The sequence below is a fragment of the Trichosurus vulpecula genome, chromosome 2, assembly GCF_011100635.1.
Source record: "Trichosurus vulpecula isolate mTriVul1 chromosome 2, mTriVul1.pri, whole genome shotgun sequence".
NCBI classification, from domain to species: Eukaryota; Metazoa; Chordata; class Mammalia; order Diprotodontia; family Phalangeridae; genus Trichosurus; species Trichosurus vulpecula.
Genome location: NC_050574.1, coordinates 48718204 through 48742560, shown reverse-complemented (window position 1 = coordinate 48742560; position 24357 = coordinate 48718204). Strand labels below are relative to the sequence as shown.

The following is a 24357-nucleotide window of genomic DNA, read 5'->3' as shown; positions in this document are numbered from 1 at the left end:
TGGGAGCAGCCCCTGCCCTTGAGTTCACAAACAAATAGATATACTCCACAACTTTGTGGGTCTGTAATTTTCTCAGGGTAGATATTCCCTCCATAAGTGTAGATTGTGACCCTCCTATAAACTAGAAGATGGTCTCCAAGAGTTGCATCCCATAAATAATCCATCCCGCTGTGGCCAGTGACTGGTCCTCAGATAACCTGCATGCTGAGTTACTCTCAAAGCCTTTAGAGCTTTATAGGACCTGTCAGCCCATTAACTCCACAGGCCCAGATGGCCCTGGGCAGCACAGGGTCCCTTCCTCACCACAGTGGAGCATCAGAGCAGGACTTTAGTGGAGGAATAGATAAATATAGTGCTGGTAAATATAACATGAATTAGCAGAGGAGAGATGCCATAAAAAGAGGCTTTTTAGCTAGCAGGATTGAGAAAGCTGCTTGGAAGAAGTGACCTTCAAAGTGGGTGGATAGACCATCCACAGGTGGAGATGGGAGGATGGGAGATCATTCCAGTTGTAGGAAACTCATTCCTGTCTTCCCGCACAGCTGAGGGCAGGGAGTGTGCAGGCATCTCAAATCCCCTCCCCCATCCAGTCCCTGGATGAAAGGAGGTTCACCATGGTTGACTCCCCAGCCCCTGGCCTTCCCAGCCTGATCAACAGGTGCATGGGAGCTCGGCTCTCCTCCATCTCCACCACGGCAGGGAGCAAGCTTGGCAGGGGCGGGGCCCTAGCCTTCTCCTCCAGGGAGCCCTCAAGGCTTCGCCCTGGTCCCCCTGGGGCCATCCAACCCCACCCGCGGTGACAGCCAAAGAGGAGGGATTCAGAGAGCTGCAAAAAGAAGGAAGAGAAGTGAGAGTGAAAAAGAGGGAGGGGAAAGAGAGAGAGAGAGGAAATAGAGAGCGGACAGTGAGACTGAGCCGGGAGCGAAGCAGAGCAGAGAGGGCACAGCGGAGAGGGGCAGAGCCGGGAGGGGCACAGAGTGGAGAGTGGCACCGAGCGGAGAGGAAAGCGAGGCAGGGCTGCGGAGAGGGACAGAGCGCGGAGAGAGGGAGGAGGGGACGTGGCTACAGCGGGCGAATCCTCCGAGGCTTCCTGCCTGGCAGGAACCAGAGGCGCTGGCCCGGCTCCCCGCGCCCTCTGCCTCCTCCCGCCGCCGCGGCCCCTGCCACCGCTACTCCTCGGGGTTCACCTCTCGCCCCCCACGCGGATCTCGCGACCCCAGCCCTGGCCCCCGGCCGCAAACTTCAACGGGGCCCCCGGGAGCCCTAGAGAACGCCGAGGGAGTCCGGGGCGCGGGCGGGGGGCGCGCCCAGCCCGGGCCCAGGGGGCGTGCGCCTGAGCCTGGCCCCGTTGCTCGGGCCGCCGGGCCGCCCGGAGCTGGGGCCGCGGTGGCGGCGGAGTGGCGCTGCCCGGCCTGGGAGACATGAGCGGCCAGCCCTGCCCTGGACGGAAGGAGGACGGCCGTTCGCCGCTCGGCCCGTGATGGGCTCCTGCGTCTCCCGAGGTGAGGAAGCTGAGGCCGGAGGGCTGGGTCCGAGGAAACCTTGGAAAGTAAGGGGAGGGGGATCGTGAGCGAAAGCACGTCTCTTTGGGGTCCCACTTCCTCTCCCTCCCACCCAAGGACAGGGATTTGTTTATCTTGCCGGGCACGGGGGCGCTGCCCCCGAGCGCACCAGGACGTCCCCCTCCTCAGTGGAGATTGCCAGGTGACAATCCTCGACTCCCCCCCGCCCCCCCCCCCGGGAGCAGCCGTCCAGCCTCTGGGCTGCAGGTCCCTCGAGTACGGGGCCCCCAGGGGCTCGGCGCCCCAGGCAGTGGGAGGACTCCGGGGAGGCTGGCATGGTGCCCGACGCAGCGGGCGTTCTCGGAGGAGAAAGCTGAGGTCACCCCCTCCCTTCAGTGGTCGGACCCCGGGGACCGACGCTGGCAGCGGGATTGGGGGCTAATGCTCCGCCTCTGGTAAGCTTCTTGTCCCCACCCCATCCTTTTTACCACCTCCTCTCCCTTCTGTCTCCCCTCCACACCTACACACACACACACACACACACACACACACACACACACACACACACACACACACACACACAGAGAGAGAGAGACACCGGCCTCCAGTTCCCACACCCAGCGCCTGAACTGACCCTTTCCTGGGAGTGGAGAGTCCTGCAAGTCTGAAAAGCTTCTTGCTCCAGCCTATCCTCTGGGGAATGGAGGACAGCCAGGGGTGGCTGCCACCCTCTGTCTGGCACGAGGTCCAGTTAAGATACAGTCATTGTGGATTGTGGATCAGCACCTTCCCCGGAACCCCTTCCTGCCCTCTCTGACCCATCCTCCCCACGTTTTTCCAAGGGTCTGATTCCCTTCCTCTAAATCCCACCTTGGAAAGGTTGATAAGAGTTTAATTGAGGACTCTCACCCCACTGCCTCCTAGATGTCCGGTTATCAGAAAGAAGGCAGCTCCCCTTCTCCCTCCCCTCCAACCTTAAGTCCTTGGGTTTGTCTTCCCAAGAACTCCTTTGCTTCTCTTTAAAAACACAAAAGCAGGTCTTTCCCTCAAACCATTTTTAATAGAAGCTTCTGTGGCCTTCTGTGAACCCATGAGAACAAGGGGAGGGGGAGGTAAGATTAAGGGAAAGGGACTTGTTATTTCATAAAGGCACAGGGATTTGATCTGCTGTGCCTGATCCTAATAGCCACAACAAGGAATCAGGGGCTTGTTCTCTGGGCGCAGCCTCCAGAATGTGTGTGTGTGTGTGTGTGTGTGTGTGTGTGTGTGTGTGTAGGGGGGTTGGGGATCTTTCCTTAAATGCTCAAAGACACCCAGTCTGACTGTGGAAAGATAAGTGGAGTTCTTCACAGAAGCAATGAGATGGATGAAATGACCTCCAAAGGTCCTCTCAGTCCCTAGGAGTCTTCAATTGATGCTCTCTTTGTCCCCCCCCCCCATTTTCTGTGTCTCCCAGTCCTGCACGTCAGTCAATTGAACCAGTCAGTTATCACTCAATCATGTATCATTCAGTCAGAGCAGATCCCTTAGTCTAATGCCTGGGTTGTCAGTCAGGAAAGTGTTATTAGGTGGTCCATTGTCATCCCTGGGGCTCTGATCAACACAGCAGCTCCTCTGGCTTCCAGAGTGACCCTCCTGTCTCCCCTACTCCCCTACTCCCTTCTCTTCCCTTTCCTCCCTCCTCCCTCCTTCCCTTCCCTTCCCCTCCCTTTTTTTCCTCTTCCCTTCCCTTCCCTTCCTCTCCCTTTCTTTCTCTTTCTCTTCCCTCTCTTCCTTTTCTTTCTCTCCCCCTTCCCTTCCCTTCCTTCTGCTTCCCTTCCCCTCCCTTTCTTTCTCTTTCTCTTTCCTCTTTTTCCTTTCTTTCTCTTCTCTCTTTTCCTTTACTTTCTCTCTCCCTTCCCTTCCCTTCCCTTCCCCTTGAAGCAAGGTTTCCAGGGTAACCACATCACTGGGCTAGTTTCTTAGGGCCAGCTTCCTAAGCCATCATGCCCTTCCCCACCCCCACTCCTATGCTACTTATGGGTACCAGGGGAACAGATCTTTGCTTGGGAAAAGCTTTGGCCACCATGGGGTGACAGATTCAGGAGGAGCCCAAAGGCACCTGCTGCAGGGTTGCACTCCGCAAGAGGCTTGAGAGAGGACCCTGACCCATGGCTGAACTCCCCAGCACCATCCCTGGGAGATGAAAGCTGAAGTAGACCAAACCACGAGCCCTCTCTCACCCCTTGATGTTCTTCCCAGCAAAGTCTGGTTACTGCAAATGCCAAAAGTAATGGGGGAAGGCAAAGGAGGTCACCGAGGCAAGGACAAACAGCCCAAAGGGTGTGAGAGTCTTGTTTAGGAGGAGCAAAGCCTACTTGAATACTAATTCTGACTTTGACCTGCTATGCGACTTTAGGCAAGTCATTTTAACTTCACTCTGCCTCAGTTTCCTCACAGGTACGATGAGGTTAATAATAGTTGTCCTTACCTACTTCACGGAGCTGTTGAGAGACTGAAATGAAATGACTGCAAAGCATATTGAAAGCTTTGAAATATGAGCTGTTTTTCACTTGATGAGGGATTTGTACTGGGCCTAGGGATGGTTCTGATGGCAGAACTGACAACTGACAAGTCAACTGAGCAACAATAGACTGAAAGACTCACTCCCTGACAATTGATTGACAAATTGACAGCTGACACCCTCCCTGACAACTGAAAGCACTAACACCTCACTCACTGGCAGACAACTGGCCAGCTAGTGAGCTAATGATTCACTTACTGCCTCTTGACTCTGGATTGGGAGCCAGGAGTCCTGAGTTCAAATTCTGACTCTTGTGCTTACTACCTTAAGCAAATCTTTTTACCACTCTGATTTCCCTTCTGGTCCAGGCCCCACTCTAGCCTCAAACATTTTGTAGTCCAGCCTTGGCTTACAGTTGGCCCTGTTTTCCAAAGTTCTCCTGCAGTCAGCCTAGGCCCTGGAGAAACCATCCATTCTTACACTCCATCATAAACACAAAATTAGGGCCAGTCACTACCTCCTTCCCCTTTCTGTTCCCCACCACTACCAACTTGTGTTTTAGTGTGATGGACTGAGGGTGTCCAGGGTTGTGTCTGGGTGGATGTACTAAGGATGACCAGATGTGATTACGATAAAGTATATCTGTTATCATGACAGGCTAGGGCTGGCCAGGTGTGCCATCTATGTGAAGGTGACAGATCTTAGTTTAGGTCTATGATAGACTAAGGGTATGAAGTATGACAGGTATGAGGTTGTGTCTATGTGAGTGTGACAGGCTCCTGAATGAGGGGAACCAACATCACCTCAGTTATGTCAAGGATGGGCTTTTAGGAGAATGAAGTTCTTCAAACATAGCCAAGCCTAGGGATTTCTTAGCCCAAGGTTAGACTTTTCCCAAGGACCGAGGGTACTAGTGAATTGCTTTGATTTGTATTCCTGAGTCCCTGCTTCCCCCTCTCCGGATGAGCCACTCCTCTTTCTCCGTGGCTTCCCCATTCCTCTCAATGACCCCCCTCCATCTTCTCATTCACTTCCCCATCCTTCTCACTGCACCAGCACCCCTATGTTGTTCTCCCAATCCTCCTTAATGACCCCTCTACCTCTTCACTGAGGTCCGTTCTTTCACTGAGCCCATCTAGTAAGTCCCTCTCTCCATCCTCACCAAGGTCCACATCTTTCTTCCTGACATCTCTGCCCTCTTCACCTAGCTCCCATGTCTGCAGTGACCTTTACCTTCCTCTTATTGAACTCGTCCTCACTGACCTCCCTATCTTCTTTAGAGTACTCCTGCCTTCACTGACTTCCTCAACCTCCTCATGCCATCCCTCTCCCCATTCTTTCACTGAAATCCTTTCTTCAGGGTGAGGGGGTGTCACAATCATGGAGGGCTCAGTCACTTCAAAGGCCTAAGCCCTGGGGTTAGCATCTGCATTGAACTAAAGCTAATCTCTACCCCAGGTCACCTTATACCTGCTATACCCTCCTCGAGGCCCAGCCTGAGAAACAAGGCTGTCTGTTATTCTTCTGTCACCTGGGCAGAGATCCCACACTGACTCCGGATGCCCCACACTGTGGCTGAGGCCCTCTGCCCTGCTGCTAAAACAGTTCAGTCCAGGCATCCATGGAGTGGTCCCTGATCTCTGGACTATATTCCATAACAGCAGAAGACCATCTGCTGTCAGGTTGGATGTGGATGGGAAATTTTAGGTTAGGTCTTGGACGGAAAGAAAAAGCAGAGATGACTTTCCAGTTGTCTCACTGTGCATGCTGATGAATGCTTAAAGTATTGAAGGGTGTTTCCAGAAAAAGTTTTGCCCAACATGAGGGAGGGGACAGGTCACGGACAATCCGAAGAGTCCATTACAAATAGATCTCCAGTAATGTAAAAGTCGTGTTTAATCTCAGGACACATTAAACATAAAACCTCTTTGATTCAGATTTCCCTGATTAACATTGAATCACTGAACACTAGTGATGGGAGGAGACTTAAAACATAGAATGTCAGAGCTAGGAGGGCCCTTAGAACCCAGAATGTCAGAGCTGTGAGGGCCCTAGGATAGAGAATATAAGGGCTGGAAAGTCCCTTAGAACACACAATATTAGAGCTAAAAGATCCCTTTGAACACAAAATATCAGAGTTGGAAGGGGCCTTACAATATCAAAAAATGGAAGAGACTTTAGAACATACAATTTTGGAACTGGAAGGAGCCTTAAGACACAGGAGGTCAGAGCTGGGAGGGCTCTTAGAACAAGGAATGTCAGAGCTGGGAGGGCCTTAGAACACGGAATGTCAGAGCTGGGAGGGCCTTAGAACACAGGATGTCAGAGCTGGGAGGATCCTTAGAACACAGGAGGTCAGAGCTGGGAGGGCCCTTAGAACACAGGAGGTCAGAGCTGGTGGGGCCCTTAGATGTCAAAGTTGGGACGGACCCTAGAATACAGAATTTCAGAGGTCGAAGGGACCTCAGTGTTTCTCTCATTTTGCAGTTGGGGAAACAAGCCCCAAGAGCTGAAGTGACTGAACTAGAACTCAGGTCTCTGATTTCAAGAATTTGAACCAGGGTTGGAAATGTGTTCCGGGGATGAAATACCTTCACTATGTTTAAGTGGGGAAGGGAGGGAATGATATTGAGGGAGAAGGGGAAAGGAAGTGGTATTTACCAAATGGATGTGCAGTGTATCTGAATGACTTAGACTGAGATAGAATGAATGAATTTAGCTTATTTAAGAGAATTACCCATTCTTGGATACTTTGGAAGCACCTCCTGGCTTCATGCTCCTCAGATCTGTGGTCATTTAATCAGGTCACCTCAGGAGCTCTCCTCCTTGGTACTTTTTCATTCTGCAAGCACTTCCTTTTTCCCAAGTAATCAATAATTCAGATTTGTCACTGATTCAGATTAGTTTGCCTGCCATCCCCAATTATCTGTCACCAACTGCTTCTAATTAAGGATTGGTGAATCATTATAGGGGGCTTCAGTTTCCCTAAAGCTTGGTCTAGATGGGGGATCAGCAAACTACAGCCTGCAGGCTACATCCAGCCCAGCTTATTTTAAGGTGACCAGGAACTAAGAATGATTTTTATATTTTAAAATAAAGTTTTATTATATTAAAAATAGAGAATATTTTGAATTTATGTATGTACATTGTATCTTAAAATGTAAAAATATTCCTAGTTCCTCAGGAGGTACAAAAACAGATAGTGGACAGGACTTGGCTCCCAGGCAGTAGTTTGTGGGATCTCTACACTAGAAAATATCTAAGGTCCCTCCCAGGTCTCGCACTGTGTGTTTATAACACACTAGGGATGGCCAAGTTAACAGGCTTGAGATACATCTATGTGAGTATGACAGGGTAAGAGTGTCTAGGTTGCATCCAGTTCTAATATTCTGTATTCTAAGGGCCCTCCCAACTCTGACCTCTTGTCTTCTTAGGGCCCTCCCAGCTCCGACATCCTGTGTTCTAAGGGCCCTCCCAGCTCTGACATCCTGTGCTCTAAAGGCCCTCCCAGCTCTGACATCCTGTGTTCTAAGGGCCCTCTCAGCTCTGACATTCTCTCTTCTAAGGGCCCTCTTACCTCTGACATTATGTGTCCTAAGGGCCCTCCCAGCTCTGACATCCTGTGTTCTAAGGGCCTGCCAGCTCTGACATTCCTTGTTCTAAGAGCCCTCCCAGCTCTGACATCCTGTGTTCTAAGGGCCCTCCCAGCTCTGACATCCTGTGTTCTAAGGGCCCTCCCAGCTCTGACATCCTGTGTTCTAAGGCCCTCCCAGCTCTGACATCCTGTGTTCTAAGGCCCTCCCAGCTCTGACATTCTGTGTTCTAAGGCCCTCCCAGCTCTGACATTCTATGTTTTAAGACTTTTTCCCTGACTTAGATATATTCTGGTCCTTTCCATGTGCTAGGTGATATTTACTTGAGTACACAGTGGCTCACATTGCAGTAAGGAGTCCAGTAATGGTGCAAATTGGCTACAGGTCATCCCCAAGGTAGCCTATGGAAAACACAGTTACCTGCATTTCTCCCCACCCTCCCACCCAGGAAGCTGAGCTCCCCTTCCTTCTCCATGCCAACTTATCCAAGATGCAGTTGGTCTTTCCATTGAGCATGGAAATACACTGAAGTCTGGAAGAGGCTCCAAATAAGCCAGTCACCCATCTTACATGTCTCAATGAGAACCTGGAGCTCCTCCCATCTTGAGAGGAGACCACTAAGCCTCAGAGTCTCCCCTCTCCCATCTCTTCCTTTAGAGGGTTCCCAGTCCAATGAGGAAGACTCTCCTTGCCCTCGAAGAACCCTCATCTGATAGGAGAAACCTGGTTTCTGACCTCAGGGACCTCCTAAATTGAGTTGGAGAAAGAGAACATATCACATATACTCTAGGAAATGCCAATAAGAATGTTTATGAAGCAGCAGATTAATAAGTTCATTTCTTATAGCACAAACTGAATCCTCAAGTGTTGGTATGATGGGCTTAAATCAGGTCGATTCAAGGAGACTTCATGAAGGAGGTGAGTTTAAAGCAGTGTTATGAAGGAGGCGGGGGATGTCGTCCATGGGGTTTTCTTGGCAGACACTGGAGTGGTTTGCCATTTCTTTCTCCAGTATATCCCCGCTTTACAGATGAGGAACTGAGGCAAATAAGGGTTGTGACTTGCCCAGGATCACACAGCTAGTGAGTGTCTGAGGCCAGATTTGAATTTAGATCTTCCTGACTCCAGGCCTGGTGCGCTGTCCACTGTGCCACCTAGCTGCCCCAGGATGGTTTATAGAAGGGGCCAAAAATATTCTGATGTTAATATGTTAACACCTGACATTTCTATAGAGCTTTAAAGGTTTGCAGTGTGATGTGCAGACAGACATCTCATTTGAGCCTCACGGCAATGATGTGGGAGTCAGTGTTACAGGCATCATCATCCCCATCGTATAGACGAAAAAATGGAGGCTGAGAAAGGTGAAATGATTTGTCCAAGGTCATGTAGCTAGTCGCTGTCCAAAGCCAGATTTGAACCTGAATCTGTCCTTGTTCTATAACCCTTACAGATTTAGAGAGGAGGGGGATGGGCAGGGAGGGGAAATGGAAGGATGGGTGTCTGCTGCTGCAGAAAACTGAGCCAAGGGTTCTGAAAAGCAATGGGAGCAGCACAATCACTCTATAAATATCTCTTCTCGAGGGCTAGGGAAGATTGGTAACAGCCAGGCTGTTCTCAGCCAAGCCGCCACGCCAGGCTGGGTCTCTGCACCTGTGGCGGTGACTCACCAGGCAGAGGGAGGAGGCAGCATCCTCTCCCTCTCACTTGGGGGGCTGGGGGAAGAGGAGGGCAGACATTGGCCCCGTTGTGCAGAAAGGGAGACCGAGGTCTGAGAGAGAGGAAAAGGATTTGGCCGACTCTCATGGGGATGGTAGAAAGGCTAACAGTCCTCACTTCCCCATCTTGAAAGCAGAAGTGTGACTCTCCTTCCTTAGGAATGATGTCCTAGGACCTGTTAGAATAATCAAGACCGGAGGCCATGAGTGACGCTGAGCTTCTTGGTGTAAACAGAGAAAATATAGGGTAGGGGAAGGGAGGCAGAAGACCTGGGTTCAGATACTGGCTTTAGCATTTTCTCAGCACCCAGACTAGTGCCTTGCACATTATAGGTTATTGACTTAAATTTTAATAGTGTGACCTCGGGAAAATTACCTAACCTTTTTGTTCCTTAAAGGGTTGGATGAGACGGTCCCTTCCAACTCGCAGATTTTGCGAGTGAGCTGAACAGGGGTGAAAAGGGAGGTCTTCTTCCCACTGCATGACTTTGAGAGCGATCTCTTCTCTCTGCCCTTCTGATGTAAAGCAGAGACACAGACTCAGTCGGAGCCCTCCCTGCCTGCCCCACAAAGACTGTGAAGTCTTTAGAGGGAAACAGCTCCTTGAGATGCCCAAAGGAACTAAGCTGAGTCAGGAACAGGCAGATCTGTATACTATATAAATATTATCTAGGGGGAGGGTGACCAGTGATTCTCCACCTCCCCGACCATTCCAGAAGAGAAGAGAGGCTGAAGTTACCAAAGGAAAGTTTAGGTTAGACACACAGCAAGAAAATATTTGGCTAGATACAAGGAGGAACTTCCCCAGGTTGAGGGATCATCGTATACTGCAACAAATGTACTGAGGAAAGAAATAGTACCTTCTGCCTCTAGTTTCTTTAACAACTGGAGAGAAGCTGCCCACTTTGATGCAGGAGGATGTAAGACATTAACTCTAAGTGCCCCCAGGAAGCAAACCAATTTTAATTGTCTTTTTTTTTTTTGAGGAGAGGAAGAAGAGTTATTCATTCAGGAGATGTGACTTTATTAAGTACCTACTATGTGCCAGCCACCTTACTAAGTGTTGGTGATGCAAAGAAAGGCAAATAGCAGGTAGACAGCAGGTTCAGGGTAAACCAAGAGTCTAGGTAGGGGGTCTGTTACTGGGTTAGATCTGCCAGGGCAGTCAGAGGTCTAGAGTTCAAATCTCATAGTCTGCTACTAACTACGTGGATGACCTTAGACAAGTCACTACCCTGCTCTGGGTCTCAGGTTCCTCACCAGCAAAAGGTTGCCAAGATCTCTTTAACTTCTAAAGCCTTTGGTTGACTAGAGGAGAGGATGGGGAGACGCTGCTAGAGATCCAGACTCTCCTTGTGGCTGATCTCCCAGAGCACAGAGCTGGCCCATCCTGGGGGAGGGGGCAGGAGCTATGCTCCTGCCTCTGTCCCCTCTCTCCATACCTCTCAGGCTGTGTTTTTCCAATGGCCAGTGACGTGGTCGGTTTGGTCCCAGCTGGGGGAGGAGGAGCCTGTGACTCCACCCAAGGCTGGTTCATTACCTGATGTCTCTATGGCAACCACGGGTGACATCACAAGGGCCCAAGTCCTGAGGGGGAGAGAGAGGCAGGAGGCAACCAGCTGTAGGCTTGGACCCTGGAGAGGAGACACAGGAATGGGAAACCAAACTGGGGAGGGACCAAGAAAGGCAGTGTGGCGGAAAGAACCCTCTCTGGTGGGAAGGATTGAGTACTTGACTTGGAGGCAGATGACCTGGGTCCCCACTCGACTGTGTGGGCAATTCACTGCTCTTGGAGCCTCCGTTTTTCCATCATTAAAATGGAACCAACCCCAGGGGTGGCTCCTCTGATACTTTCATCTTGTCTCTCCCTGCCCTAGCCCTCAACACTGGGAGACACAGTAGGGTGTTGTCGTAGGATTAATGAGGGCCCCGCATAAAAGGATGCAGGCATTTTTTAACATCTTTTAGCAGATGTGTGGAGGGCTCATCAATATTCTTATTCATCTTTAGAGTTCAGTCTCTGTGAAAGTGAGGTCATAGAATATCAGAGCCTGGAGGGCCCTGAGGACATCGAGTGCTAAAAACACAGGATGTCAGAGCAGGGAGGGGCCTTAGAACCTAGAATGTCAGAGCAGGGAGGGGAACTTAGAACAGAGGATGTCAGAGCTGGGAGAGCTCTTAGAACACAGGGTGTCAGAGCTGGGAGGGGCCTTAGAACCTAGAATGTCGGGGGTGGGAGGGGCATTAGAACCCAGGATGTCAGAGCAGGGAGGGGAACTTAGAACAGAGGATGTCAGAGCTGGGAGGGGCCTTAGAACACAGAGTGTCAGAGCTTGGAAGACCCTTAGAACAGGAAAGGTCAGAGCTGGGAGGCTCCTTAGAATACAGGATGTCAGAGCTGGGAGGACCTTAGAACACAGAATGTCAGAGTTGGGAAGGCCCTTAAAACACAGGATGTCAGAGCTGGCAGGGGCCTTAGGGAAGAGTGCTTGACTTAGAGACTGATGGATGGAGAACCTGAATCCTGTTCTGCCACTTACTGTAACCTGTGTGTTCTTGGACAAATCACTGAACCTCTGGGCCTCAGTGTCCTTCTCTGTAAACTACCTTGGAGGACTAAGCTCCTTTCCTGCTCTCCTTGGAGCTCGATGGCCTCTACATTTTACAGAGGAAGAAATGAAGACCAAGAGAGGAAAAGTGACTGCCCAGAGCATTTGGATCTGGGTCTTGTCTCCTTCTCCTGTGGCCTCCCACCATCCCACACATTGTCCCTCCCCCAAAGGAGCTTCTGATGGGCTATACTTGTAGGGCACTTAAAGACACAGTACCTGGGACATACACAGTAGGTGTTTAATAAATGCTTGGTCTCTTCCCTAAAAACAACAACTTCCAGGCTGCATCCAACCTATTAAATGCAGGGGTTTCTGGTCCCTGCCCCTTCCTCTGAGAAGCCTTTAACTCAGTTGTTTTTCTCAGACTCCTTCATGCTGCCAGGTCTTATTGGGGTGAACTTGGAGGATATTTGGCCCAGCAAATGGGGCTCTGCCCCAGGGCATCAAGATTCACACCAGGGAAGGAAGGGATAGCTAGAAGAACCTCCCACCCCTTCTTCCAACTGAGCATCTGCCTAGCTGTGCCCATCAGTGCCCTGGGGAGGGCTGGAGTGACCCTGAAATGAGTCAGTCCTAATGAAAGATCTCTCTGGGCATCATAGCATTCTTCCTTCCTCAAATAGTAAGAGGGCAAGCTGAAGCCAGGCCTATTGTCCTATCTTCCTATTCCTCAGTTTCTCAGAGGTCCTTCCCTTCTCACTGTCTCAAGGTCAGTTAGCCCCAAAAGCTGATGATGATTTTAAGTTGAATTAATAGAAGCTTGGTGTCTCGAATGAGAGAGGACATGGCTCATCTGTTCTCTCCTCTTGTCAGACCAGTCTGGAGTATTGTCCTTTGATCTGGATGTAAGATTGTAGGAAGAACACTGTCCATCCAGAGGAGGGCCGATGGCATATGGAAAGAAAAAAAGATCACGCCAAGCCAAGATTGGTTAAAGAAATTGGGCATATTTACCCTGGAGAAGAGAAGACTCTTCAATAATTTGAAATGTTGTCACGAATAGGAAGAATTAGCTTTTTTCTTCTTGGGCCCCAGCTGGCAGAATCGAGACAGTTGGGTATATGTTGCCAAGAGGCAGATTTCAGCTTGATAATGTTGGGAAACATTTCCTGACATTTAGAGATTCCTCAAAGTGGAAGGAGCTAGGGGCAGTGGATTCCCTTACACCAGAGGTCTGTAAGAAGACACTGGGTGGCTTCTGGTAAGGGATATTGAAGCAGGGCCACCCATCCCAGCAGGGGGAAGGAGGAAGGCGCTGTGATGGTGGAGGACCCTGCCCATTTTGAGATTCCGGGCATCTCTCTCTCTTTCTCCATCCTTTCTGGGGGTGGAGCCGCCTCAGAAAGGTCAGGCTTCCTTGAATTGACCCAGGGCAGTGTCTAATGGCCCAGGCTGCCTTCATGGAAGGAGATTAAATTAAGGGCAGGGTCCAACCTAGGATATTCCCTGAGGCCAGACCCCTGGTTCAGTCTTGCCCTGGGAGCAGCAGGAAGCCAGATGGAAAATATGGACACCACCTTTGCCTCCACCCACCCCTACTCCATCAGGGACAAATCTGGCCTCCCACACTTCCTAGCTGTGTGACCCTGGGCAAGTCACTTCACCCTGTTTGCCTCAGTTTCCTCATCTGTAAAATGAGCTGGAGAAGGAAATGGCAAACCACTCCAGTATCTCTGCCAAGAAAACCCAAATGGGGTCATGGAGAGTCGGACATGACTGAAAACAACTGAAGAAGAAGAACAACCACTCTTTCCCTGCCTGACAGAGGCTCTCTTCCTCCATCTCAATGCTTTTTCTTTAACCCACGCTCTTCCTTCTTCCAGAATTGTTCACAAGTGCCCACAAGGACTGCCCTCTGCCCAGGGACATAGATTGCCCAGCCCCGGACCTCCCCTCTGGCTGCCTTCCCCCTGCTGCTCCAGACCATGTCACCAGTAAGGTAAATGACACCCCTACATTCCTCTACCCTATCCCAATTTGCTTGTACCCCCAGACTACACATGGACCCCTATTTCCCCCTAAAGAGAGCACCACTGGGGTTGGGACCCTTTCTGATCCTCTGCCAACCTTCATGATTCTACAGCAGGTTCAGATTCCCTACATTTGTGGTGTTTGAGGCAGAGCCAAAGAATCTGGGTTCGAATCCTGACTCTGCTATGGGCTTGCTCTGTGATGTCAGTATCCTTATCTGTAAAATGGACAAGTTGTTGGTATGGTACCTTGGAAAGTATGCTGATTTGGATTCAGAGAAACTGGGTTCAAACCCTTGATTTTCCTTCCTGGATTCAAATCCTCCCTTAGATATTAACTAGCTGTGCAATCCTAGGAAAGTCGATTCCCCTCTCTAGGCCTCAGTTTCCACATCTGTAAAATAGAGACAATAACACCCAGGGTTGTTGTGAGGCTTTAAATGAGATAATATGTGTAAAGTGCTTTGCACACCTTAAAGTATTGTAAAAATGTTGACTGTTATTACCTGTGTGACTATGGGCAAGTCACTTAACCCCGCCAGCCTCAGTTTACTCATCTGTAAAATGAGGGGGTTGACTAGAAGATGTTTGAGGTCCCTTCCAGATGGAGATCTATAAAGAGATAATGAGGTATCCATTTCCCAGTTATCCGAGCATCCAGCAATGTGTATATGTGTATATATATATGTATATATACATATATATGTATTTATACACACACACACACACACACACACACACACACACACATTTATTTATTCATTTTCCAGACTTGCTAAGGGGCACTTAGGCCTGATCCCTGGATGGATGAGCCAGTTATTGGGCTCTCTACTTCCTTCCAGGAGCACGGGCTGGCCATACTTCTTTGATGAGCATACATGGTGTAATTAAGTCAGTCAACAAGCATTGATTAAGTACCTACTATGTGCTGTGCATGGACTAAGTTCTAGAGATACAAAGAGATACAAAAGCACAGTCGCTGCCCTCAGGGGGCTTCCAATCTAATGGAGGAAACAATATGTAAATCACAACACACATAGGAGACAGAGAGAGCAGGTGAAGGGAGAAACTGAAAGGGAAAGGCACCAGGAGCTAGGGGGACCAGCACAAGGCCTCTTTCAGAAGGGGGGATTTGAGTTGCCTGATGCTCTCTTGAAAACATGATCTGCCTGAATCCCCTTTTTCATCCCAATTTAGGAAAAACAAATGGATTTCTGTTGGGATCCCTGGCAGGTCAGTTGACTTGCCCCAGTCTCTCCCCACCAAGCCCTTACCCCATGCCTGGCCCTTTGGCATGCTGTCACCCTTCATATGGTCCTTGTTGGGTCCTGTGGGAAAAGTTGGGGCAGAGGGGACAAAGTGGGATCCAGACACACCAACCCTGGGCTATCCCCTCCCAGGCATCTCATTCCATGGTCCTGGCCCAGCACCTGATATTGGTACCGGAGGAGGGGAGGGTATTGTATGGTGAGCAGGGGCTGCCCACTGACCCTCCCTTTTTCTTCTCCCTTCAGAAATGCTTCCGGACACCCAATGGCTTCCTGTCTGAGTCCAAGTCTTGCTCTAGTAACTACAATGTGGCCGCCCTAGCCACCTCATCCCTGGTGGGTACGTACAGGCCCAGAGCCAAGCCTTATGGCTTGAAATTTTTAGCGCCTAGGACAGATGGCACAAAACTGAGCTCTAAAGACTCACCCTGTTGAGGGAGACAGACTCTTGGTAGATGAGCAGGGCATCTTGTACTACTCATAGATTGTTGCTTGTCCTTCATTCTTGAAGAGGACCATGACAACAGGAAGATGATGCTGTGACTTGCAAGTGAATTGGATTTAAATGAGGGAGGGCTGTGCAAAGTCACCAGCCTCACTCTCTCCCCCAGAGCCACCTGGGTCCAGTGGCCACATATAGCTGCCCCACTGGGGACCCAACTGGCCAGTTCCAGTTGAGCAATGCAGCTCCTCTCCCCTCCCCTTCTCCTCTCCTTTCCTCCCTCCTCTCCCTCTGTCTACATAGGGTGTCATACCCTTACCTGAGGGTGCTCTGCCCAAAGGAATGTACATTTTGATCACTGAAACCTAGAAAGATATTTTGGGGTTTACAGGATAGATTTCTTTCTTAAGAGCCATGCCTCAAACCTAAAACACTCTGGCTTTCACTGATTGGCCAAGAATAGGTCTCAGCCTGTCCCAGTTGGGCATTATTTGGGCCCTGATGGCTCAGAGTGAATGTAAATAGCAATTTTTTCTGTTTTGACCATAAACGCTGAGGGTCTTCCCCTCCCAAATTGATTTTTTTTTTGAGTAGGTAAAAGAAGCCATTCCTGCCCTCCCCCCTCATTTCTTACCTAGCCTTAATCCCTGAAAGGACATTGTCTCAGTCAAACTGAGACCTGGAAAGATCTTCTCTTAAAAAGGCCAAGGTCTCCCCCTGCATCCTGGGCCATCTCGAGTCATCCTGATCTATATCTTGTCACTGGACCCAGACAGCTCCAGAGGAGAAAGTGAGGCTGATGACCTGCAAGGCCTCCCTCACTTAAATCCAATTCATTTGTAAGTCATGGCATCGTCTTCCTGATGTCATGGTCCTCTTCAAGGACGAAGGACAAACTACAATAACAAATGAGCAGGGGAGGGTCATAGAGTGAGATTAAGCTAGAGAGGAGTTTGTCTGGTAGACACTGCCACTGGCAGGCAACTTCCTGTTTTGACTCATTATTCTTTCTGCCTAGGTGCTAAACTCAATTGTTTCAATTACCCTGGGACAAAGCTAAACTAGGTATTAAGCTTAATTTGTTCTAGCTCCCTCTAAATTTTGGTGCCCTAAGCCAAAGTCCCAGTTGCCTCACCCTAGGAATGACTCTGTACAGACCTTTGTCTGGACCTGCTATCTTCTATACTCCTCCACCAGGGACCAGACCCTAGAATATATGGGTCAGGAAGCTGACCCTCCAACAGTAATTTATCAAGTGTCTACTGTGTGCCAGGGACTGTGCTAAGAGGGCTAGACCTCAAAGACTGTGTATTTAAATGAGTAAGGAAAAAGAGTACGGGCATTTCATGCAGGGGCAAAGAAAGACAAGGAGGTAGGAATGAATGATGCCATACCTGTTGGGGAAAGAAGAAGTGCTAAGAGGGATGGACCATGGAGCCTGTGCATAGAAGGCATGAGGGACAGGCTTCCCTCCCTCCCACACCATGGGCCAGGCTTCTTCCTGCCACTGTCCTTTGCTCAAGCTCTTTTCTCTGCCTGGAATACCCTCTCCATTATCCTTTATCTCTCTATCCTTCAACGCTCCATTTAAGCTCTGCCTCCTCCAGGGAGCCTTTCCCAACTACACTTATCATCAGCAATCTCTCTCTCCTCCAAGAGGAAATACGATGTGGTAGAAAGGACCCTGGATGGAGGAATAGGACTGGAATCCTGGTCATACTGCTTCCTACCTTTGTAATCTTGAACAAATCACCTTACCCCTCATGGATCTCAGTTTCCCCATCTGTAAGATGGGGCATTGGGGTCAATAATATCTAAGGTCCCTTCTAGCTCTAAATCTATGAATGCCTACAGAACTGGCTAACTACTGCGAGCAAAAAAACGATCTGAGGATGCATTAAGAGGTACTGCGGCCAGTCAACAACGCAGAGCTGTGATAAGAACCAGTGAGGCCAGAGCAGCAGTATCAGCACCCTTCTGGAGGTTTTGGTTACATAAGCAGTATGGGAACAGGGGAATTTCAAAGAGTAAATAAGAGAAGAAGATGATTTACAGATAAAAGAACAGATGGCAGAAGGGGAAGGTCTGAATCGGGTAAAACAAGGTACCAGCCAGTTAACACCAGAGCTGTGGCTGATATTTCAAGCTGTAAATTTGCAAACAGAGCAGGAACTAACCAGATAACAGTAGGGCTGTAGTTGATGTCTCAGCTGGATTTTGTACTCTAGCTTATTTTACGTGGCCTGCCCATCTTAAATAAATGGTGGGAAGAAAGTTAAGCCAGAAATTCTCTTATCACTCTACATGGCCTGGTATACAACGTGCAACACTGTTGTGTTTTTTGATGGTGGTACAAGACAGTACAGGATGGAGAACTCTGGCTCTGTTAGTAGAAGGCCTGGCTTCACATTCCACCTCTAGTATTTACTACCTGTGTATGACCTTGGGCAAGTCACCTCCCTCCCCGCCCCACCCCTCCCCCCAGGCTCCATGTTTTCATTTGTTAAGTGGAGGACTGGGAGGAGGTGGCCTCTGGGATCCTTGAAGCTCCAGATCTGTGATCCATCCATGATCCAGTGGGCATGGGCACATAGGTGAGAATGGGAAGGGGGGACAGCTGACTCAGGTTCTCCACATGCCCAGGCGTGGTGCAGAGCATCAAGGACCACATCACGAAGCCCACAGCCATGGCTCGGGGCCGAGTAGCCCACCTGATCGAGTGGAAAGGCTGGAGCGCCCAGCAGTCGGGGTGGGACCCGTCGCCAGCAGAGGAGGAACATTACAGCTACCTCCCTGATGAGCTTCGGGAGGCCCGATTTGCTGCAGGTCAGTGGGAGCAGTGGGTAGGGGGAGATGGTGAAGCTAAGGGGCAAAGGACTGGTAGCGAGGTCAAGGCTCCATGGAGCCTCAGATGGCATACTTCTACCCAAAGGGGAGACCAGAGTGGAGGAAGCATTGGATGATATCCAAAGACCTAGATTCAAATCCTGATTCTCCCTCTCATCTTCTTTGATCCTAAACAAGACACTTAGCCTTCATGAGCCTCAGTTTCCTCATCTACCAAACGGGGATACTTCTAACTAAGCTGCCAACCTTACAGGGTCGTTGAGAAACAAGTGTTTTGTAAACTTTACAGCAATAAAGAAATATCAACGATTATCACCAGGTGGGCACTAGACCATTGGGTGGGCAGTAAGTCATTGTATGGGCATAGAATTGGTACCTATAGGATGAGCACTAGACCATTAAATATGCACGGTATTATTGGGTGGGTGGGTATTAGACCATTGAATTAGCATGACATCATGAGGTGAGCCTTGGACCGTTATAAGGTCATTTTGTGGGCATAGGGAGGTTAGATGGCATTGGACCATTGGGTGGTTGGAATAGGATTTTTCCTGGGCACTGGATCATTGAACTGGAACAAAATCATTGGGTAGGCACTGGACCATAGGGCAGATACAGGATTGCTAAGTGGGGATTGGACCATTGGATCACTGGACGGAGATTGGAGGGGGATCACTGGGTAGGCATGGGAAAGAGCCTAAAGCGGTGGATGCTCTATCAGTCTCCCTCTGTTGAATCCACCCATTGCAGCTACCAGGGGTACATGGGGTAGTGTCTGCCACCAACTCCAGCCCATGTCTTTCCTTCTCAATACAGGTGTTGCCGAACAGTTTGCCATCACCGAGGCCACACTGAGTGCCTGGTCCTCAATAGAAGATGAGGAGATGTGCCATGGAGAGAGTTCCCAGGATGTCATCCCCCTACAGGGTATGTTCCCCTGGGTTGGGGTGGGGGAGCAAAAGGAGAGAAGATGAACAAGCCAATTTAATTAAATTCAGAAAGAATTTGTAAATGCCTTCTATGTGCCAGGCACTGTGCTAAGTAATACATAGACAAAAAAGATACTATCTCTGCCCTCACAATCTACTGGAGGGGGGAAGCAACATGTACATAGATAAGAAAAAACAAAAACCAACAACTGTATATATGTATATACATATATATGTACACACACATATGTAAATTATATAGAATAATTTTGTAATGGAGAGATCACAGTTATAGAGATTAGAACAGGCCTTTGTGTTGTTGTTCATTTGTTTCAGTCATGTTTGACTCTTCATGACCCCATTTGGGGTTTTCTTGGCAGAGATACTGGTCTGCCATTTCCTTCTCCAGCTTATTTGACAGATCAGGGAACTGAGGCAAACAAAATAAAGTGCCTTGTGCAGGGTCACACAGCTAGTAAGTGTCTGAGGCCAGATTTAAACTCAGGTTTTCCTGACTCTAGGCCTGGTACTCTGTCTACTGTGTCGCCTAGCTGCCCGCCCCCAAAACAGGTGATGGTGAATATGAAAAAAGGTATCAAACACTTTACAAATGTCTAGTAATTGCATTCTACGTGAAGGACTGGCGATTTCATAGAGCCTGCACTCTGGCCTGCTACCCAGACAGATTATAACAACCCCTTCCCCCAACCCCCATGCTTTGGTAGACAGTCTTCATGAGTCACTGGGTCTAAAAAAAACCCCATCCCCTCAGTGGCCAGCCCTCTGATGATGAGTATCTCTGAGCTGAGTGGACTCTCCCACATTTGACACGGTTCCAATTTGCTTAACTGTGCCAAGGCCCACATGCCTTTGGCAAAGCCTTGGAAAGCCCAGGGTCACCTCCATGCCCCCACAAGGCATCAGAGGAGGGACGGCTGGAGATGATTAGGGGATGAGATCATTGACAAGGATTTTTTTTTAAAGTATTATCTATGTGTCCTCTACCCTAATGCTCCATGGATCCTCTCCTTAGAAGGCCCCCTTTATGAATGGATGAGAGGGTTGTTAGTAACAACGGAACAGGGAGTGACATTGGGAGACAGCACAAGCCTCAGGTGCCTGTTCACCATGAAGGATGGGCCAGAAGTTGCCAGTGGGCCACAAGCAAGGACCAGAGTGGCCCTTCCCCTAAGTGAGGAGGACAGGAGGACCAGGGCTGGTTGGGATCAAGGTAGGGAAGAGAAGAGGCGGTCCCTGAGTAAAGAAAGGGAGGATGAGAACATGGGCACATGTCATAGAAAGTGCTTTGGGACTTGGAGTTCTAATCTTGGAATTTTCCATTGACCCAGCATCACACCGTTCCTGTCCAGCCAGAGTGGATGCTAAGGGGCAAGGCTAGGTTAGTGGAAAGAGCCTGGCCTCAGTCTACCTTTCCAGCTCCATTATACATTACTCTCCTTCACACACTCATTGGTCCAGCCAAACTGGCCTCATACAGGGTCAGGGGCGTTATGAGGCTCAAAGAAGATCGTGTATGTAGGGCACTTTACAAACCTTAACATGCCATTATTAATATCATTATTATACGGTACCCACTTATTATTACGTTATCAGCTAGGTGGCACCATAGCGCATAGACCTGTGGGTCTGGAAGCAGGAAGACCAGAGTTCAAATCCAGACTCAGACACTTATTAGCTGTGTAACCTCGGGCAAGTCACTTAAGCTCTGTCTGCCTCAGTTTCCTTGAATGTAAAATGGGGTTAATAATAGCATCTTCCTCCCAGGGTCATTGTGAGGTTCAAATGAGATAACATTTGTAAGGCGCTTAGCACAGAACCTTGCACACAGCACATAAATGTTTATTACTTTCCTAGTTTTATGGTTAGCAATAATGGGCTTCCAAGTCTGGTGATGACGTCATTTCCTGAGCCTCCATGCAGTCCTGCCGAGCTCAGGCAGGATTTATAGAGTGATATAGGAATATGCTGGTAGAGGTTTAACAGCCAGGCTGGGGGTGGGTGGGGGTGGGGTGGGAAGGAAGGCAGGGAGAAGGAGGAAGAATTACGAAATCCTGGTAAGTTTCATCTGAATCATTAACACTTTCTCCCTCACTTTCTTCAGTCTGGAAATCAACAGAACAATAAATGCCCCTGATTGGTGGGGCTTGCTGATGGCTGAGGTGTAAATTTTCACACTGGGTCTAACAAGTCAGAGCTGGCTCCTGCCCTGTGATGCACCAAAAACCTTAGTCCGGTTTTTCTGTGTAATGCTTCCTTCTGAATCATCTGAGAAACATTCAGTTTGGATCAGTCGAGTCCAGTTTTACTGGACTGTGAAGCTTGGGAAATGGAGGGTGAAGATAACTCTCTCTCTTAGTGCACTGGATGGCAATAGCGTTCGCTAGAGGGATGGCATCCCAACATATACAAGAAACACCTTGTATGTGACCTTCCAGCTCCCAGCTCTGGGCCTTTGCACTGGCTTTGCCCAATGCCAGGTGCACTGTCCCTCTTCGCTTCCCTACTTTTCTTCAAAGCCTAGCCCAGGCACCACTTAACCCCTATCTTTCAGCTGCTAACACCTCTGTGACAAAGATCACTCTGTGTCTGTTTTCTGTAAAAGCTTACATTTGTTATACGTGTCGTCTGCTCCATTAGAATGTGAGCTTCTTGAGTTCAGGGACTGTTTGGGGTTTTTTTGTTTGTTTGTTTTTGCCTTTGCATCTTAAGAGACGACCAGTACCTGGCTTGCTGATTAATTGATTGGTCTTGGAGTCAGAACACATAGGTTAGCCTTCTGGTTCTGATATCTGGTGTCCCATGGTGCATTTAGCCACAGGCCATCCAGGCCAGCCTCCTCATTTGACAGATTTGCACAGAGAGGTCATGTCATGTGATATGCCCAGAGCTACATGTCAAACAAGGAGATTTGGGAAAGGGAAAGGGGTCCCACCTGAGGGATAAAGGCAGGGAGGGGTCAGGGCCCCATCCTAAACCTCATCTCCTTGGCTTCCAGACTTCGGGAGCATCTACCTGCAGGACAACCTCCTGAATGGGCCCTTGCTGGATGGCAGCCTCCAGGCCTTCTCCTCACTGTCCTCATCTCTCCCTGCCCCTGGCCTGCCTGCTGAGAGCTGGGACTCCCCCGAGGAGCCATCTACAGCGGGACCATGGCCTCCCAGCCCTGAAAAGCAGCGGCTGCTGCTTCAGCAAGGAGAACCAGATGCAGGGCAGGGCCAAGCCCAAGCAGAGTGCAGGACCCAGCTCCACGGCTCCCTCCACTATGTGGACAGCAGCTCCCTCTCAGAGGACGAAGTCTTCTATAACTGAGGCCGGGCCCTAGGCTGGCACTGGGCTGGGCCAGAGAAAGACACCAGTGGGAGGGAGGAGGATCAGGGGCCCCTCCTCTCTTCACTGACCCCATTGACCTCCCTGCCCTGATGCTCACACCATGCCAAGGGCTGCCACCAGGGGCCTGCTTGCCCCTATGAGCCATGGTTCAGGACCATGGGGCATCAGAGTTCCCAAGTCTAGACCTGAGGGCTGCTCCCCTCTAGCGCAAGGACTCATGCCTCTCTTTGGGTCCTCTGGCATCTGGATGAGATGGGCAGGTCAGGCACCAGGTGGGCATGGGGCCATGGTGGAGTCATTAAGACTCCTTAGGAAACCAATTGGTGCCTCAGTTTACCCCCTTGTTCAATGGGAGCCATATCCCCCCAGCCCCTTCCTTTCCCTTTCTCTTTGGAAGGTAAGGTTGTGCAGAAGCTGGCTCATGAGTCTTCTAAATGCCCCTCCTTCCCACAATCTCTGACTTTCTTAGCCCTTCCTTGGGGCCAAGCTGAATACTGAGCTCTGACATCAAGAGTTGTCCATGAAAAATCCCCCTATCATCCCCTTAGCTGGGGCATGGGGGTACTGGAAGGTTGCAAGGGATTGAGTAGGGTGTCTAAACCCCTGGATTCCATTCTCAGTCTCCCCCTACATCCCACACTTCTACCAGGGACCAGAGGAAGCTCTCTCACCCCTCAATCCTTCTATGCTTCTTCCTGCCTCACCTCCCCTAGCCCTCTTATGAGGTGGTGACTCCCTCCCCTGGCAGCTAAAGGCCCCCTTCTTGTCACTGTGACCGTCTGTCCATCCTCACACTGTAGCACTTCCTGGACACCCCAGGGATTGGCTCCCAACTTACTGGAGATCTTCCTTGGTGCGTCCTCACAGGGCCCCCTTGGTGGACAGTCTTCCTCTCTCTCTCCATCCTATCCCTCCCCTTCCCCTACCCCCATGTTCTCTGAAGACATTAAAGTGGTGGGTTTGCCCAGTAGCTAACATCTGGATCTCTTGGGGGTTGGGGGATGGTAATTCTTGGGTCCCTAGCTCCATCAGCACCTCCATATAGATGCTGCAGAACCTTTTTCAGGGAGCCAACCTGGGTCAGAGCTGGAGTTTACTGGGATGACCAACCAACTAAGGCTCGATTTCCTTGTGTGGGCACTGCCTTCTTAGACCCATTTTCATTTCACCAGCTGGTGCTAGAAGCAGACCAGGGCAAAGCTTGCTTGTACCTGAGGGCAACCTTCCTGCTGGGAAACAGAATAAGGAAGGTTCCATCTTCCAAGACCAGAGATCTACACTGCTGAAATGAAGATCACTGGAAACCCAGAATTTCAGCTTAATCTTCCCTAGCCACAGAATTTGGGGGGCAGGACAGTAACTATTGTATAGGAGGGTTGGGCTTGTGGGGGATGGGGAAAGACTGGCCTTTCTACAAGGTACATAAGGAGGGGTAGGCTGCTGAGTCCCACCTCAGCTCCTCTCCCTGGCCACAGAGGACCAGAGGTGCCCAATGGACACTCCCAGGATGCTGGATGCTTGCCCACCCTTCTCTGTAGAAGATGTTCTGCCCTGGATGGGCCATTACAGCTGGGGGCATGGGGCAGAATCTGCTCTGATCTCTAACCCCTTGCGGGAAGACTAGG

The 24357-nt window shown here is 49.9% G+C and overlaps 1 protein-coding gene across 1 annotated transcript; it reads left to right on the top strand.

Moving 5' to 3' along the window:
• The first annotated feature begins 1331 nt into the window (after nucleotides 1–1331).
• On the top strand, nucleotides 1332–23566 carry FAM131C (family with sequence similarity 131 member C). Its single transcript, XM_036746360.1, has 7 exons — nucleotides 1332–1502; nucleotides 13749–13864; nucleotides 15093–15128; nucleotides 15410–15503; nucleotides 18249–18431; nucleotides 19269–19379; nucleotides 22398–23566. The coding sequence occupies exons 1-7, from the start codon at nucleotides 1481–1483 to the stop codon at nucleotides 22709–22711; spliced, it is 876 nt and encodes a 291-aa protein (XP_036602255.1). The 5' UTR covers nucleotides 1332–1480; the 3' UTR covers nucleotides 22712–23566.
• The last annotated feature ends 791 nt before the right edge of the window (nucleotides 23567–24357 follow it).

Bases quoted from the DNA above. Each gene is read 5' to 3' on its own strand.
- FAM131C (XM_036746360.1), top strand. From the start codon at position 1,481: ATGGGCTCCTGCGTCTCCCGAG. The intron at 18,432-19,268 runs GTCAGTGGGAGC...TTCTCAATACAG, and splicing joins GGAGGCCCGATTTGCTGCAG to GTGTTGCCGAACAGTTTGCC. The intron at 19,380-22,397 runs GTATGTTCCCCT...CTTGGCTTCCAG, and splicing joins GGATGTCATCCCCCTACAGG to ACTTCGGGAGCATCTACCTG.